General features: G+C 38.6%; 4 protein-coding genes across 7 annotated transcripts; 3 read left to right on the forward strand and 1 right to left on the reverse strand.

Moving 5' to 3' along the window:
* Nucleotides 1-283: 283 nt before the first annotated feature.
* On the forward strand, nt 284-1,119 carry LOC105697931 (cytochrome b-c1 complex subunit 10-like). Its single transcript, XM_012421673.1, has 2 exons — nt 284-482; nt 906-1,119. The coding sequence occupies exons 1-2, from the start codon at nt 427-429 to the stop codon at nt 1,021-1,023; spliced, it is 174 nt and encodes a 57-aa protein (XP_012277096.1). The 5' UTR covers nt 284-426; the 3' UTR covers nt 1,024-1,119.
* Nucleotides 1,120-2,004: 885 nt separating this feature from the next.
* Nucleotides 2,005-3,498, forward strand: LOC105697913 (iron-sulfur cluster co-chaperone protein HscB, mitochondrial). Of its 3 annotated transcripts, none has more exons than XM_012421649.2 (4): nt 2,005-2,255; nt 2,337-2,757; nt 2,863-3,119; nt 3,196-3,325. In XM_012421649.2, the coding sequence occupies exons 2-4, from the start codon at nt 2,383-2,385 to the stop codon at nt 3,323-3,325; spliced, it is 762 nt and encodes a 253-aa protein (XP_012277072.1). In that variant the 5' UTR covers nt 2,005-2,255; nt 2,337-2,382. The 3 variants fall into 3 exon arrangements, with proteins under 3 accessions (XP_012277072.1, XP_012277071.1, XP_023290483.1); XM_012421648.2 differs by having other exon boundaries at nt 2,005-2,201; nt 2,310-2,757; XM_023434715.1 differs by having other exon boundaries at nt 2,005-2,757; nt 3,196-3,498.
* Nucleotides 3,475-11,083, reverse strand: LOC105697914 (adenylate kinase isoenzyme 6). Its single transcript, XM_012421651.2, has 4 exons — nt 11,004-11,083; nt 4,168-4,273; nt 3,895-4,046; nt 3,475-3,827 (listed from the first exon to the last, which is right to left on the reverse strand). Exons 2-4 carry the CDS (start codon nt 4,208-4,210, stop codon nt 3,492-3,494), a joined length of 531 nt encoding a protein of 176 aa, XP_012277074.1. The 5' UTR covers nt 4,211-4,273; nt 11,004-11,083; the 3' UTR covers nt 3,475-3,491.
* On the forward strand, nt 4,414-10,990 carry LOC105698154. 2 transcript variants are annotated; one of them, XM_012422160.1, is made up of 4 exons: nt 4,414-4,701; nt 5,088-5,483; nt 5,605-5,688; nt 5,786-10,990. In XM_012422160.1, exons 1-4 carry the CDS (start codon nt 4,684-4,686, stop codon nt 7,976-7,978), a joined length of 2,691 nt encoding a protein of 896 aa, XP_012277583.1. In that variant the 5' UTR covers nt 4,414-4,683; the 3' UTR covers nt 7,979-10,990. The 2 variants fall into 2 exon arrangements, with proteins under 2 accessions (XP_012277583.1, XP_012277584.1); XM_012422161.1 differs by having other exon boundaries at nt 4,414-4,566.
* Nucleotides 11,084-11,923: the final 840 nt, after the last annotated feature.

The raw sequence follows: 11,923 nt of genomic DNA on the forward strand, positions 1-11,923 counted from the left end.
GATGAAGTACCCACGATGACTTGATAAAAAAATGGATCCTGTTGTGATCCACCTAAACCCGGAAAGAAGCATAAAAGAACAGACAAAACAGAACATAAAAAAAAATCCAGGAAGCTGAGTCTTGCTCTTCCGAGCAATTTTCTAACTCTTCTCTGTATTTAATTTTGTAAAGAAAAAAAATGGCGTTGCAGAAAGTAGATGAGTTTGTCAGAAGCTCTGCGTAGAGGCAGTATGGAACTGCGGTCACGAGAATCTCTCTAGAGCAACTTCTTCACATTTTTAAACATCTCGAGGTGTCTCGAAGTGTTATATTTGGTTACTGCAAATTGCGAGTGAGGCATCTTCTAGAAGTTATTCGGATTTCCAAATAGATTTTAATACATTTACTCTACAAAGGCAAAGTCTGAAATCATTGTATTTGCCACCATGTCTGGTATTCTACAGCGTTTGGGGAAAAGACATGCAGAAATATTAGTTAGTTGGTAAGATTTCATATCGATTATAATAGATTATCAAATATAATTTTCCCTGCGCAGATGTGTATCATATATTTTCATACTTTTTCGTTGGTGTTCAGTGTCGGATGTGATAGTAAATATTTGTACACAGCCTCATTACTTTTGCTACTTTGTTACTATTTACACTGAGACTTATGTAACATGAGATTTGGCTAGTATTGATCTTGTCATCAAGGTTTCATAAAATATTTTATGCGCTTTATAATTAATATTCTGTTTCTTTTTTCTCAGGATTCTCAGATCTATATTTTTTAGACACATGTGTTTAGTAGAATAGTAACTTATTATTTAACATTTTTATTTCTTACATACAAATAATTTATTTAATTTTAATTATGTAAGAAGATTTTTCAAATGTAACGCTACCAAAACTGTGGATGTTTTTAGGTTTCCATCCTTAGCTACGTATGGAGTAACTGGAACTTTGGGACTGCTATATTTTACCGATTGGAAAGCTGTTATAAAATATATTCCATTCTATTCAGGGAAATTAAGCGAAGAATAACTTTTCAATAATAAATAAGTCGTACGCAAACGTATGATTTTTAAGTATGTTATACCTACTTATTTAATAGATTAATAAAAGTAATCGTATATAGGACATCTGCGACGCAGGATTATTTATTTTAAACATACAAGACACCATTTTATCATGTAGAATATAGGTGAATAATATTACGCTATAAATATTACCACAATGTAACCATTTTCTTTTTACTCAAAAAAATTGTTGGACTTACTTTTTGCCCTCTTTACCTCTTCTTCATACAGAAGATTTGCATATTCCTCGACCACTTTGGTTTTCTTTTGCCTGATGCGTGGTTGTAGTACTTGTCTAAAAATACGTATATAAAAGTATTAACAAGCATAAGCATACAATATAAATGCTATTACTTTACTTGTAAGTCATTATAATTAACGATCCTCCAAGGAGTAATGCAGCAATGGTAAGAAACGGAACCGTACGTGCGTTTAAACGTTTAAGGATCCACCTAGAAAACGATAAATTAACGTTCCCCAACGTTCTTACAAACTTCAGATAAATATAACATAAAATAATTGTACCAAGATTCGAGCACTTTAATTGCAATTCAACGCACAGAAATGCACTCTCAAATGAGATATATTAAATAACCTGTTCATGTTTCTGGAGTTTTTTGTTTTGCGCAGCGAAATACTCCTCCACTGTCGGTTTCCAGATATAAATACCACTGCCAATGCCGAATATAACAGTTACGATAAATTGCCCCGTCGTTATACCGGTACGATTTCTGATTCTGAACCTCATGCTACAAGTTCACTCACGGATGGGAAAGAACCGCATCTAGCGTGTTCAAAACTAACCGTGCACCAAGAGGATAAACCCAGACAGAAGATGAGAGCCACGACCCTACTTCGTAATTAGGCGCTGTGCTGCCCTCTCGACAGCTAAAGCATCGAAAGATGCGATAATACGAGTAAATACGAGTCAACGTGAATACTCTGACAACTCATGAATAATGTCACAAGCAATTATTGTTTATGCGTAACAAGTAATTAGTATTTGTGTAGCTCGGATGAGTTATTGGAGTTAAAGACTTATATTAAATTTTGAACATTTCATTTGCTGTAAACTGAAGTTTTTACAAGGCAGCTGCAATCTAGTTATTCAACCGGAATTAAATTACTGTGATACTGTTTGACGTAAGATTAAATTAGTTTTGTGGACAGTGAAATAGTAGAAACTCTAAAACCTATGTATGTGATTGATAGTTGATAATACCTGTTACGTATTTTTGTTTTAAAATGTAGGTAGGTATTATGCTGTCAAAGTTTTAGGTACATCATTTAGTTATTTACGTCAGATTACGATATATCAATAATAATGGGATCAAGGACTTTGCATAGTCTTCTGAGACTTACTAAGAGAAACTTTATGTATGGAACTATCGACTTCGGTAGAAATTCGAGGACGTACATGTTCGGAGTCAGGAAAAATGTTCAATATTCGCCTGATAAACTAAGAACTTTTCGATACTCCACTGATTGCCCGCCAAAATGTTGGCAATGTAATTTTCCATATAAGTCGGAGTTATTCTGTTCGAAGTGTAAAGCGCTACAAGATCCACCAGAAAAGATGAATTATTTTCAACTGATAGGTGTTAAAGAAGATTACAATATTGAAATCGCAGAACTTCAGAAGAAATATAGGCAGTTGCAAAATATACTGCATCCCGATAGATTTGGGAATAAAACGGAGGTGTGTCTGAATTTTGAAAATGAAGAATTCTTTGTTGTGCTAATGCGTTTTGTAATTGATTTAACTGTTTATAATTCTGTTACAATAAAATTTTTGTCGATACAGAAAGAGAAACAGATTTCAGAAAATTTATCATCCTTGATAAATAAAGCTTATAATACGTTATTAAATCCAGTGGATAGAGGGTTGTACATCTTGCAGCAGTACGAATCGTCAATCCCTGAAGGGACAACAAACCTAGATTCAGAATTTCTTATGGAAATTATGGAGAAAAATGAGGAAATTGAAGCAGTTTCAAATGACAAAGAAAAAGTATTTAAGCTTCTAGAGGAAAATAGAATTACGTTGGATGTTCTAACAAGGTAGAGTATAAGATTTTAGTGGTTTCTTTGGCAGTTCACAACTTTCAAGATATATAAATTACTCTTGTCATTACAGAGATGTGTCGGATGCATTCCGTAATAAAAATATTAAACTAGCAAAGGAAGCGCTTACAAAAATGAAATACTATTCAAGCATAAACTTGAGATTAAAACAATTGAAGCAAGACTTAGGTATAGTAGAATAAAATATGTATTTATCCATTAATAGGAAATATTTATGAATATAGTAAATAAAAAAGATGTACATATGTTCTAAATAGCTATATACGTAAATATATATAAATTTATATTTTCTGGCTGGGAATTTACAATTTATGTAGATGAATACATATTCTTCAAAATAAAAAGTATTTATTTATTATCTAGTTTCCATTGTTGAAGCCACTGACATATCCTATTTACATTTTCATGGAGTTCTTCAGGAGTGTTACTTTGTAATTCATGAACGATTTCCTCTCTGTACGACTCTCTAGCCTCTTCAAGTATCGTTTGAAATATTTCACAATCAATGTTATCTTCCAATTTTTTTCCCGAATAACCCCTTGCAGCAAGACGATCGTATAAAATCGTATTATCCGTTCTTAAAACAAAAACAATATCAAACCATCTTTCTGGAAAGAAGTCAGCTCCGTGATAATCTACAATGTTTCCACCTTCGCTCATTAAGTCTTCCATTCCGTCAAGTAACTGTATTTAACAAAAACCATTGATTCATACTTAATCAAAATACAATTTTATGAGTAAATGTTTATACCTTATCTTCATCCAACACCGGACATTGATATACTTCATCGAACTCTTCTAAACATTTATTTTCAACTGCGATTTTACTAACGTCAAGCCAAATCAATCCAGTCTTTCCTGCCAATTCTTGACATAACAAGCTTTTTCCAACTCCAGGAGTTCCTATAGAAAAACAGAACCAAAACCATTATATTCCTACGTAATGTTAACACTGACTTTCTGGTTACAGAATCATTGAAATATTAAATTACAGCACTCAATAATATTTGATTTAAAGTGTTACCAGTAACTAAAATATTTGGCGCATTCCTCTCGGCGGTCGGCATTTTGGAGGTTATAACGATGTTTATATTTTCGTCAGATGATGAATCATTGGCTCGGAAGTGAGGCTGGAAAATAGTTCTCAAGTTAGTAGCGCTGCTTTCGTCTTCTACCAGCAAAGGTGAGAATCAACATTTAATTGTGTATCCTTGATATCGACGAACCTTGTCGGTGCGTCACACTGAACGTGTGGCAGACGACAGATAATTCATACACTTGTCAGTTTCGAGCACTTTGGTCATCTCACCAATGTTTAATGAAATTTTTATAACCGTATTAGCCTAATACATAGTGTCAGCCTTTGTTTTCCTAGTTTATGAATTACTGTACCGAATCAATGAAGCAAGCAATTGAATGAAAGGTAACACGCATACAAAACTCACGGTCTTGATCAAGAGGGTTATGAGGCTTCAATATCAAAGACGTACAGTTTTACGCTATTTTTTTGTTAGTATTGCTTTAATTTCCGAACATCAGTATGGCAGAAAAATGTAAGGTACGTAGGCAGTGTTAAGTTAAACGTAAGAAGGATAAATTTATAAGATGCGAACTGCTATAATTGTTTTCAATTGCGGTCAGTTAGATTCAGGTAATTCAGCTCGTCGGTCATATGGAAAGGAGAGTTATTTATATTTACTTAAAATTGGTGTCAATTGTTTAGCTGATAGTTTAGATTGAACATGTTTCACAAATGATATTGGACATTGTTAAATTAGTGGTCTCCACGATGCCTTTACAGTGGTTTTGTATGGAATATGATGTATTTTTGCATTATTGTTTATATATAAATGCAATTGGTGTATGTATGCTCGAAGGAGAACCATTTGCTAAAGTATCACTTAATATTGTCGGGGAGTAAACAATTTTATTGAAATGTTGTAGGGATGCGGATGTTCTTGCATGCAGTGCATTGTAGAAGTCCATAATCAGAGTGACATGCATTTGCATGCCGAGATAGAAAGTTTACATCAACGGCTTTTAGAAAGAGATAATCACATTGTGACAATGGAAACCCATTTTCTGAACGAAGCCGATAAGTTTCCTAACGGAGAGCTGGCATCCATAAAGGAAGAGGTCCTTACATGGCAAGAGAAATATTCAAGACTTCACGAAGCACATAAAAGGGTTCAAAAAGTGAACCAAAATCTTGAGGATAAATTATTGAGAATAGTGGATAAATGTGAGACGGAAAAAGGAGCTTTCACAAAAGATATAGCCACGTTATCTCATCGATTGGCAGATGCAAATTATACCATACATCGCTTAACGCAGGATAATGTATGTTTTTTCATCTTCTTCAGTCTATTTGTAGTTGCCTTGTAACGTAATAAACCTATCACTTTATGCTTTTTTATTCCTTAAATCGTGTAATAGAATAAAGGATTTTATTGTCTCGCAGGAAAATTATAGAAACGATGTAAATCTTGCGATTCAACTACTTCAATGTAAACCTTCCAATTTTGTTGGACAAAAATATGACTCGGTAAGAAATATGTCTCCTTTTCCTTGTTATTTTTACGGATGCTTTGTGAGTGGCGATTTTAAATATTACTACCAATCACCTTGTGTTTTATTTTCAGTTACCAGCTGAAGTTCAAGCAAAAGTTAGAACTTATGTTGCTCAAAAACGGCGTACCAGTGATACTACTATTCCTGACGTCAAAAGTATCACCGTTCCTATTTCCACATTTCCGCCTACTGCCATGGTGTACAATGTGACGAAAGCAAATATTGATAAAGATAGTGACGACGAATGCGATACGGCAAAACCTCCTATTGACATGGTATCAGCTGCTATAATGGCCAAGGTTCTCGAAGATCGAGAGAAAGAACGAATCTTTGCGAAGCACTGCAATACTTGTACATGTCACAAAAGTATTTTGTTGATCGATACTGGAATTCAAACAATGGATACTGAAAATCTTTACTCCTGCAGCGATTGCGAAACAAAAGGGGCACAAAATACCTCTGAAACTGCCAGCAGTATCAATAAAATGCAAGTTAACGATAACTTCAGTAGCTACGATCGATCGGTCCTAAAAAATGAAAATATCGAATATTTCACCATGTCTCATACCATCCAAGAGATGGATGACAAAACTTTTAACAATGGCAACGTGAAACGACACAATGACAATACGAAGCACACCACATTTAAACACGTAAACGAGAAATCTTACACTAGAAGCAATCAAGGTAACGAAAACCCAAGAATTGATTATTTTATCGGAGATGGTACTAAAGCATATTTAAATTTAAAAAATTCTATAAGACAACAAAGTATGTTGAATATGGCCGATAATACAATCAGTCTGCAATCGGAGAATCAAAACGAGACTTTTGGAAATCAAATCTCTTCCACCAACGAGAAAGCAATTGGTAGAACAATAATTGAAAATACACGCCAGATTAGAGGTAGCAAACGAATGGACTCTCAGAGTATCATTAAATCTGGCCAAAATTCCTGGTATAAATTTGAGAAAAAGTCGCCTCATACGAACTGCACCAGCGCGAGGAAGTCTGACGGTGATTCGACCCAAAAGGTGCAAAGTCAAATAGACGTGATCAACGACCGGCTGTGGAAAAACGAGTGGGCAAAATCAAAGGTACACTTGCACTCAAGCGATGGAAGCTCGGAGCACAAGTCACGTACAAGCGGTGACACGGGAATAGATGTAATTAACGATAGAGTGTGGAAGCACGACAAATCGCGAATCAATGACACCGGCTCGACCCCGCTGACGGTGATAGAGGTAACGAATGCCGAAAACCTGGTGAACCAAAGCGACTGCAGGCAGCCAGAAGATGCCGCTAGCCCTAGCTTCAGCAACGACAGTTTAGTCATTTCAACCTCGGATCCGTCTAGTAGTTCCAGCGACGCGGTGCAGCCGATAAATAAGAAGCACTCCTTGTACAATAATAGCACTAGCTTAAAGGTCACCTGGCAAGAGAGAGCGACAGGACCAAGAAATTGCTTAGTCCGGGTTACGCCAGGCTCGAAAAATATTTTATTAGATAACGTTGGCCAGTATCAAACGGTACTATACACGACCGGCAATGGTCGGCCGAGCACGGCTCTAGTTCACACGGCAAAGTCCTCGCGTTCAGGGAGAACCGCATCTACGAGCAGCGAAGAAAACGCTCCGATCTTGCCGCAAGATTCCGCACAATTACAGAGGGTCGCGGAGTGGGTTCAATCTTCCGGTTGCTCGGAGAAGTCCTTGCTGTTGAACGAAAGAAGCGCACAAAAGCCCGCCGACAATACCTCCAAGAGAAGGCAAAACGTTTCCTCGGCGAGCATCGAGCGAACGAAGTCGGGGAGCAAGAAATCGGACGTTGAAGCGAGCGAACGGGAGAGACGCGTGACGTCCGCTAAAAGGAGTCACGTGTCGGAAAATAAAGCGGTAAGTACACGCGATACGTATATGCCAAATTTATGTGATATCAAGGTTTCCCCGGATTCGCAAAACGTGAGCGAACAGAGTACCGAGGGAGACAAGGACCTAATAACCTTCGAGTCATCGAACGACGACGAAACTACTAGTCATCCGAAAGTTTCAAAGGAACCAGCCTCCGCTTCCGACTTGAATTACGAAGTCAAAGTGACGAGGGAAATGGAGGAGACTTATTTAAAATTAGCAGCCAGCCTAGATCCCGTTAGTCTACGTTTGCCGAGCTCTACGAGTGCGGATCTAACGATCGAGAAATACAGAAAGGATCACAAGCGACTCCATGGTCAGAAGATTCAGGACAAGCTGAGCCCAACTACATAATATCGCTCCATCGCGAGCGCGATCCAACGTGGATCTTATCCGGGAGAGGAAGGGGAGTTCCTTGAAAAATAACAGAGTCTTATTTTTGTTATCTTCGATACAGTAAGATTGTACTAAAGGAAGCGCGACGAGATAGCTCGGCGTTGGCGTAGGCTGAATTATTTTCACTAAAACAGTGGATACACGGATTACTGCAGTACAGAGAGGAGGTTTAGTTATTGTAGAATATTTGCAAGAGTCATTTCAGCTGCGTTCTTCTTAGGATTTGTTTGGCAAATATTTGTACGATGCGAATGCTTGCTAGAGAGTCTCCGATTGCCTATCGGTTGACGTACTGAATAAGGATGAGTCTGATATTCCGAGTAGGACGCAATGTCGAGGAGACAGGCGTAACTCCGAGAACATGTGACTGGAAAATGTCGAATCAGAGTTAGGTGAACTACGCCCCTGCGACGATTTACGGACAATATTTGAATTCCAACTAGAATACCTAATGATTTTGCTCAGCAGTTTGCGTAGAGTAAACGTCGATTTTTATCCTCTAGCGGTTGTATGCTTATCAAATTTTGTATAATTATTATAATTTCATATCGTTGAATAGATTCGTTGCGCGATTGAGGTGAAGATTTTCCTCGTACGGCCATTGATGCAAGAAATTTCTAGCGAAGTTTTCCGGGATGCGTCCGTATCTCTCGATCGAATGAAATGAGACTTATAGTCATTAAAAAAAGAAAGGTATACATATAATAGGGTGGATGCAGCATTTGAGCTTCTTGATAACATCAGGGAATACCAAAATAGTAGGACATATATCACTTTGTGCGCGTTTTACTAAATGTATGGGTGCATGCGTGCCTGAACGTGTGTGTGGGTATCGGTATAAACGAAAATCATGCAATTAGAATTATATCCGTACTGCATATTTATATATGCAGCCTCGCGGACCAAGGAGTCCATTCTGTTTTCCATATTAAAATTATCACCGAGAGCGTACGATCACTATTGATCACAGTACTGACAATACTGCGGCCAAGTTTACGGTACATCTCGAGTACGTTAAATACCGTACCGCTTTAAAGGCTCCATTAACATTTTCACCTAATTAAGTTTTATTGAACCGCGAGAAATATGGATTTCTAATAAGTGGCGCAAAGCCGCGCACCACCTTTCTAATGAATCAAAATTATCAGTTTCTATAGTTTGACCATTCCCATCGTGAAAATAGGGTTCCATATTTTTCAAATGTAAATTATTAAAGAAAAGGAAAAAAAAAAATTCACGGGTTTACAGAAGAGCACTCGAGACTGGTGAAAGCCGTTTTGTAGGACATTTTTAATCCATCATTTGGTGCAATGAATTCAAAAATCGAGAGCTTGCCTATTGAATAGTGTAATTTTTATAGTTAAGTCCCCTGGTTAAGTTGTCATTCACCGTTTCGGTGGTTTTTCATCGGTTTCGAAATATTAAGCTGTGAGAAGGGAATCTCATAATTGCGATCCACGAAGAGGACATTAAGGATCGACTCGTGTTCCTATTCGCTGCTGGATCACGCGAAAGAGGAGATCGCTTTCATCTTAACTGGCCACTCGTTTGTCGGTCTATTAGCCAAAGCACTGCGAAAGATCGGCTCTTCTGAAACTGGGTGTTAAGAAAAATCTGACATTTCTTGTAAGGCGATTACATGGCGCAGTTTCGGAGAGCTCGTCTTCCTACAGCCGGATCGATGATCGGTCTTGCTTGGAAATGATCGCAAAGTAAACGCTATGTACGACAATATATCTCGTGGCTTTCTCAGATATCACGCGAGGAACACTTGCGTCTTTTACGGATGCTCAACGGCGTCGCACTGGTATAGCTGTTAATTTATGTAATTGTAACGAGTAAGGGATGCTTCGCTGGACGTGAAATGTACGCAAATGTGCGCGTTGCAAGTCGTGGATGGTGGAAGGAAACTAATTGCACCGTTTTCACTTAACAGTCGATGCCTCGCACTAGGACGTCTCAGAAAATGTCTAATACTTAATTTCGACAAGAACTCTTTCCGTGATTTCGGTTGGACTGATTTCTCCCCTTATTTCGACATTTCAGCTTAAGTGCGAAACGGTGTAAGTAGTATTCGACGATTTAATTCCTCACCGAGGAGCCGACAAAGAGTACTGTGGAGGGTTGATTCGAGAACGTTTAAGTGAATTTAATGATAATTCTCGAGGTATCAGGCCTTCCCGAAATCGGGACTGTAATAATTCCACCGAACAAATTATCCGATTCATTTATGAGCATACGAAATGTTTTATTTCTCGCGACGAAGAGGCATCTTCCGAAGAAAGCCCTGAGAGGAGAGATTGACATTTTTATTCTACCGAGGGCCTAAGAATATGTGGACACACATTTTCATTCTTCAAAAACCCAATATTATGTGTCCGAGGGAAACGCCCTGACTCGAATGAATTAAAAATCTGAATATAAAATATTTGAAGTAACGAGCGAAGGATGGAAAGACCTTATTTTTTGTTGCGATGAATTTAGTATTATATTTATCACCGGTAGCAATTTTAATTAATGACCGTACGTATGACTTAAAATTCGTTGGGCAGTTTTGTCGAGTCCGCTCGGAAATTTTGGAGTTACCGATCGGAGTGAAATTTTACTCATACCATTAAGCACTTTGAAAAGCGTCCATGGCAACGGCCCCGTGAGGAGCCTTTCGGCCCCTTAGAACATTTTTCATAAAGTATACATGTAACGGCATATATGTATAGGACATGTGGATGCGCGTATGTATGTATGTATACTATTGCTATACAGCATGTGCTTGTCTTATCACGTGTAGCGGACTTTTAACTTCCTGCGCTCGGGAAGGCGCGACGAGAAACCCCTCCACGAGTCTTTGGGAACGTTGGGTCAGAAGAGCTCTATATCCCTTAATTCCGCCCCTACAGGTGTACCATATGTAATGCGTTAATGATCATGCAAACTGTACATACAAAGGCGAATAAAGTATATTTAAACGTGGCCATGTACTCACGGGAACGAATGATTTACGGGACTACGTCGGCTCTCACTTGTACGCGATTTCCTTAACTCTTAATATATTTTTGTAAATTAACAGCGACGTACGTGTCCGTAGAATTGCAGAATTAGTTTTACGTAAAATTATGTCATTAGTTTAGGGGTAATTAGTAGTTCGATTATACCGTGGTTTGTCATTTTCGGGGCCAATGTGGAGCGATAAGGGGGAATATTGGAACACCGTTTCCGGTGAAAAGAGGCTCCATAAATCCGACCTGATCCGACACCACGCAACTACTCAGGAACACGATGGCACGTATCGGGAATAGGCCGAGCCCAGCTCGGTTCAATCAGGCTAATGTTCTAATAATTCGGACCCGCCAGCCTTCGGCGGCTTAATGAATGAATAAATGGCCTCGCCTTCTATCCTTCATTACCGGTAAAACGCGATACTCGGCTATTTGTTCCCGCAGAACGTACGGTTAGCGAAATTCGCGCCGCTTCGAAATGGGCCGAATGGGCGAGCGAGGATTAGATATTTTTAAAAGGGTCTTGGATTATTTTTCTAGGCCGAAATTGCGGTGGATTCGTTCTTGTACAAGTGTAGCGGCCTGCGAGCGTGGTTGATTTCCAAATAGAAACCGTTGACACGACCGTCGTTGACACTTCGCTATGCATAAATCGCGTATAAATCTGGTTAGGACATTAGTGGCTGCGGATGGACGGGTCATGAATGCGTAAATTTAACCGAGTCACTACAGGCGTTACTATGTCGAAACATTGGGTGATCCTCACTTTTGTATGGCACGATAGGTCCGTGGCACGTCGTAAATCGGACCGTCTAATAAACCACCGAGGGAATGTGGTGGGCAAGTAAATGCGCGCTTACGGCCCAAAATCTAGAGCTCCCATCTCTTTAATCTAGGAGTGCCCCGG

The sequence above is a fragment of the Orussus abietinus genome, unplaced genomic scaffold (genome assembly GCF_000612105.2).
Source record: "Orussus abietinus isolate OABI.00-Male unplaced genomic scaffold, Oabi_2.0 scaffold1, whole genome shotgun sequence".
Lineage (NCBI taxonomy): Eukaryota > Metazoa > Arthropoda > Insecta > Hymenoptera > Orussidae > Orussus > Orussus abietinus.

What these genes read in the sequence shown, in the direction of transcription:
- LOC105698154 (XM_012422160.1), top strand. An exon ending in ATCGCTTAACGCAGGATAAT is followed by an intron (nt 5,484 to 5,604) that starts GTATGTTTTTTC and finishes ATTGTCTCGCAG; the next exon opens with GAAAATTATAGAAACGATGT. An exon ending in TTGGACAAAAATATGACTCG is followed by an intron (nt 5,689 to 5,785) that starts GTAAGAAATATG and finishes TTTTATTTTCAG; the next exon opens with TTACCAGCTGAAGTTCAAGC.
- LOC105697913 (XM_023434715.1), top strand. Translation starts at nt 2,383, where the DNA reads ATGGGATCAAGGACTTTGCATAGTCTTCTGAGACTTACTAAGAGAAAC. An exon ending in GATTTGGGAATAAAACGGAG is followed by an intron (nt 2,758 to 2,862) that starts GTGTGTCTGAAT and finishes TTGTCGATACAG; the next exon opens with AAAGAGAAACAGATTTCAGA. An exon ending in ACGTTGGATGTTCTAACAAG is followed by an intron (nt 3,120 to 3,195) that starts GTAGAGTATAAG and finishes TTGTCATTACAG; the next exon opens with AGATGTGTCGGATGCATTCC.
- LOC105697914 (XM_012421651.2), bottom strand. Translation starts at nt 4,210, where the DNA reads ATGCCGACCGCCGAGAGGAATGCGCCAAATATTTTAGTTACTG. An exon ending in GCCAAATATTTTAGTTACTG is followed by an intron (nt 4,047 to 4,167) that starts GTAACACTTTAA and finishes GTTTTTCTATAG; the next exon opens with GAACTCCTGGAGTTGGAAAA. An exon ending in CGGTGTTGGATGAAGATAAG is followed by an intron (nt 3,828 to 3,894) that starts GTATAAACATTT and finishes TGTTAAATACAG; the next exon opens with TTACTTGACGGAATGGAAGA.
- LOC105697931 (XM_012421673.1), top strand. Translation starts at nt 427, where the DNA reads ATGTCTGGTATTCTACAGCGTTTGGGGAAAAGACATGCAGAAATATTA. An exon ending in GCAGAAATATTAGTTAGTTG is followed by an intron (nt 483 to 905) that starts GTAAGATTTCAT and finishes GGATGTTTTTAG; the next exon opens with GTTTCCATCCTTAGCTACGT.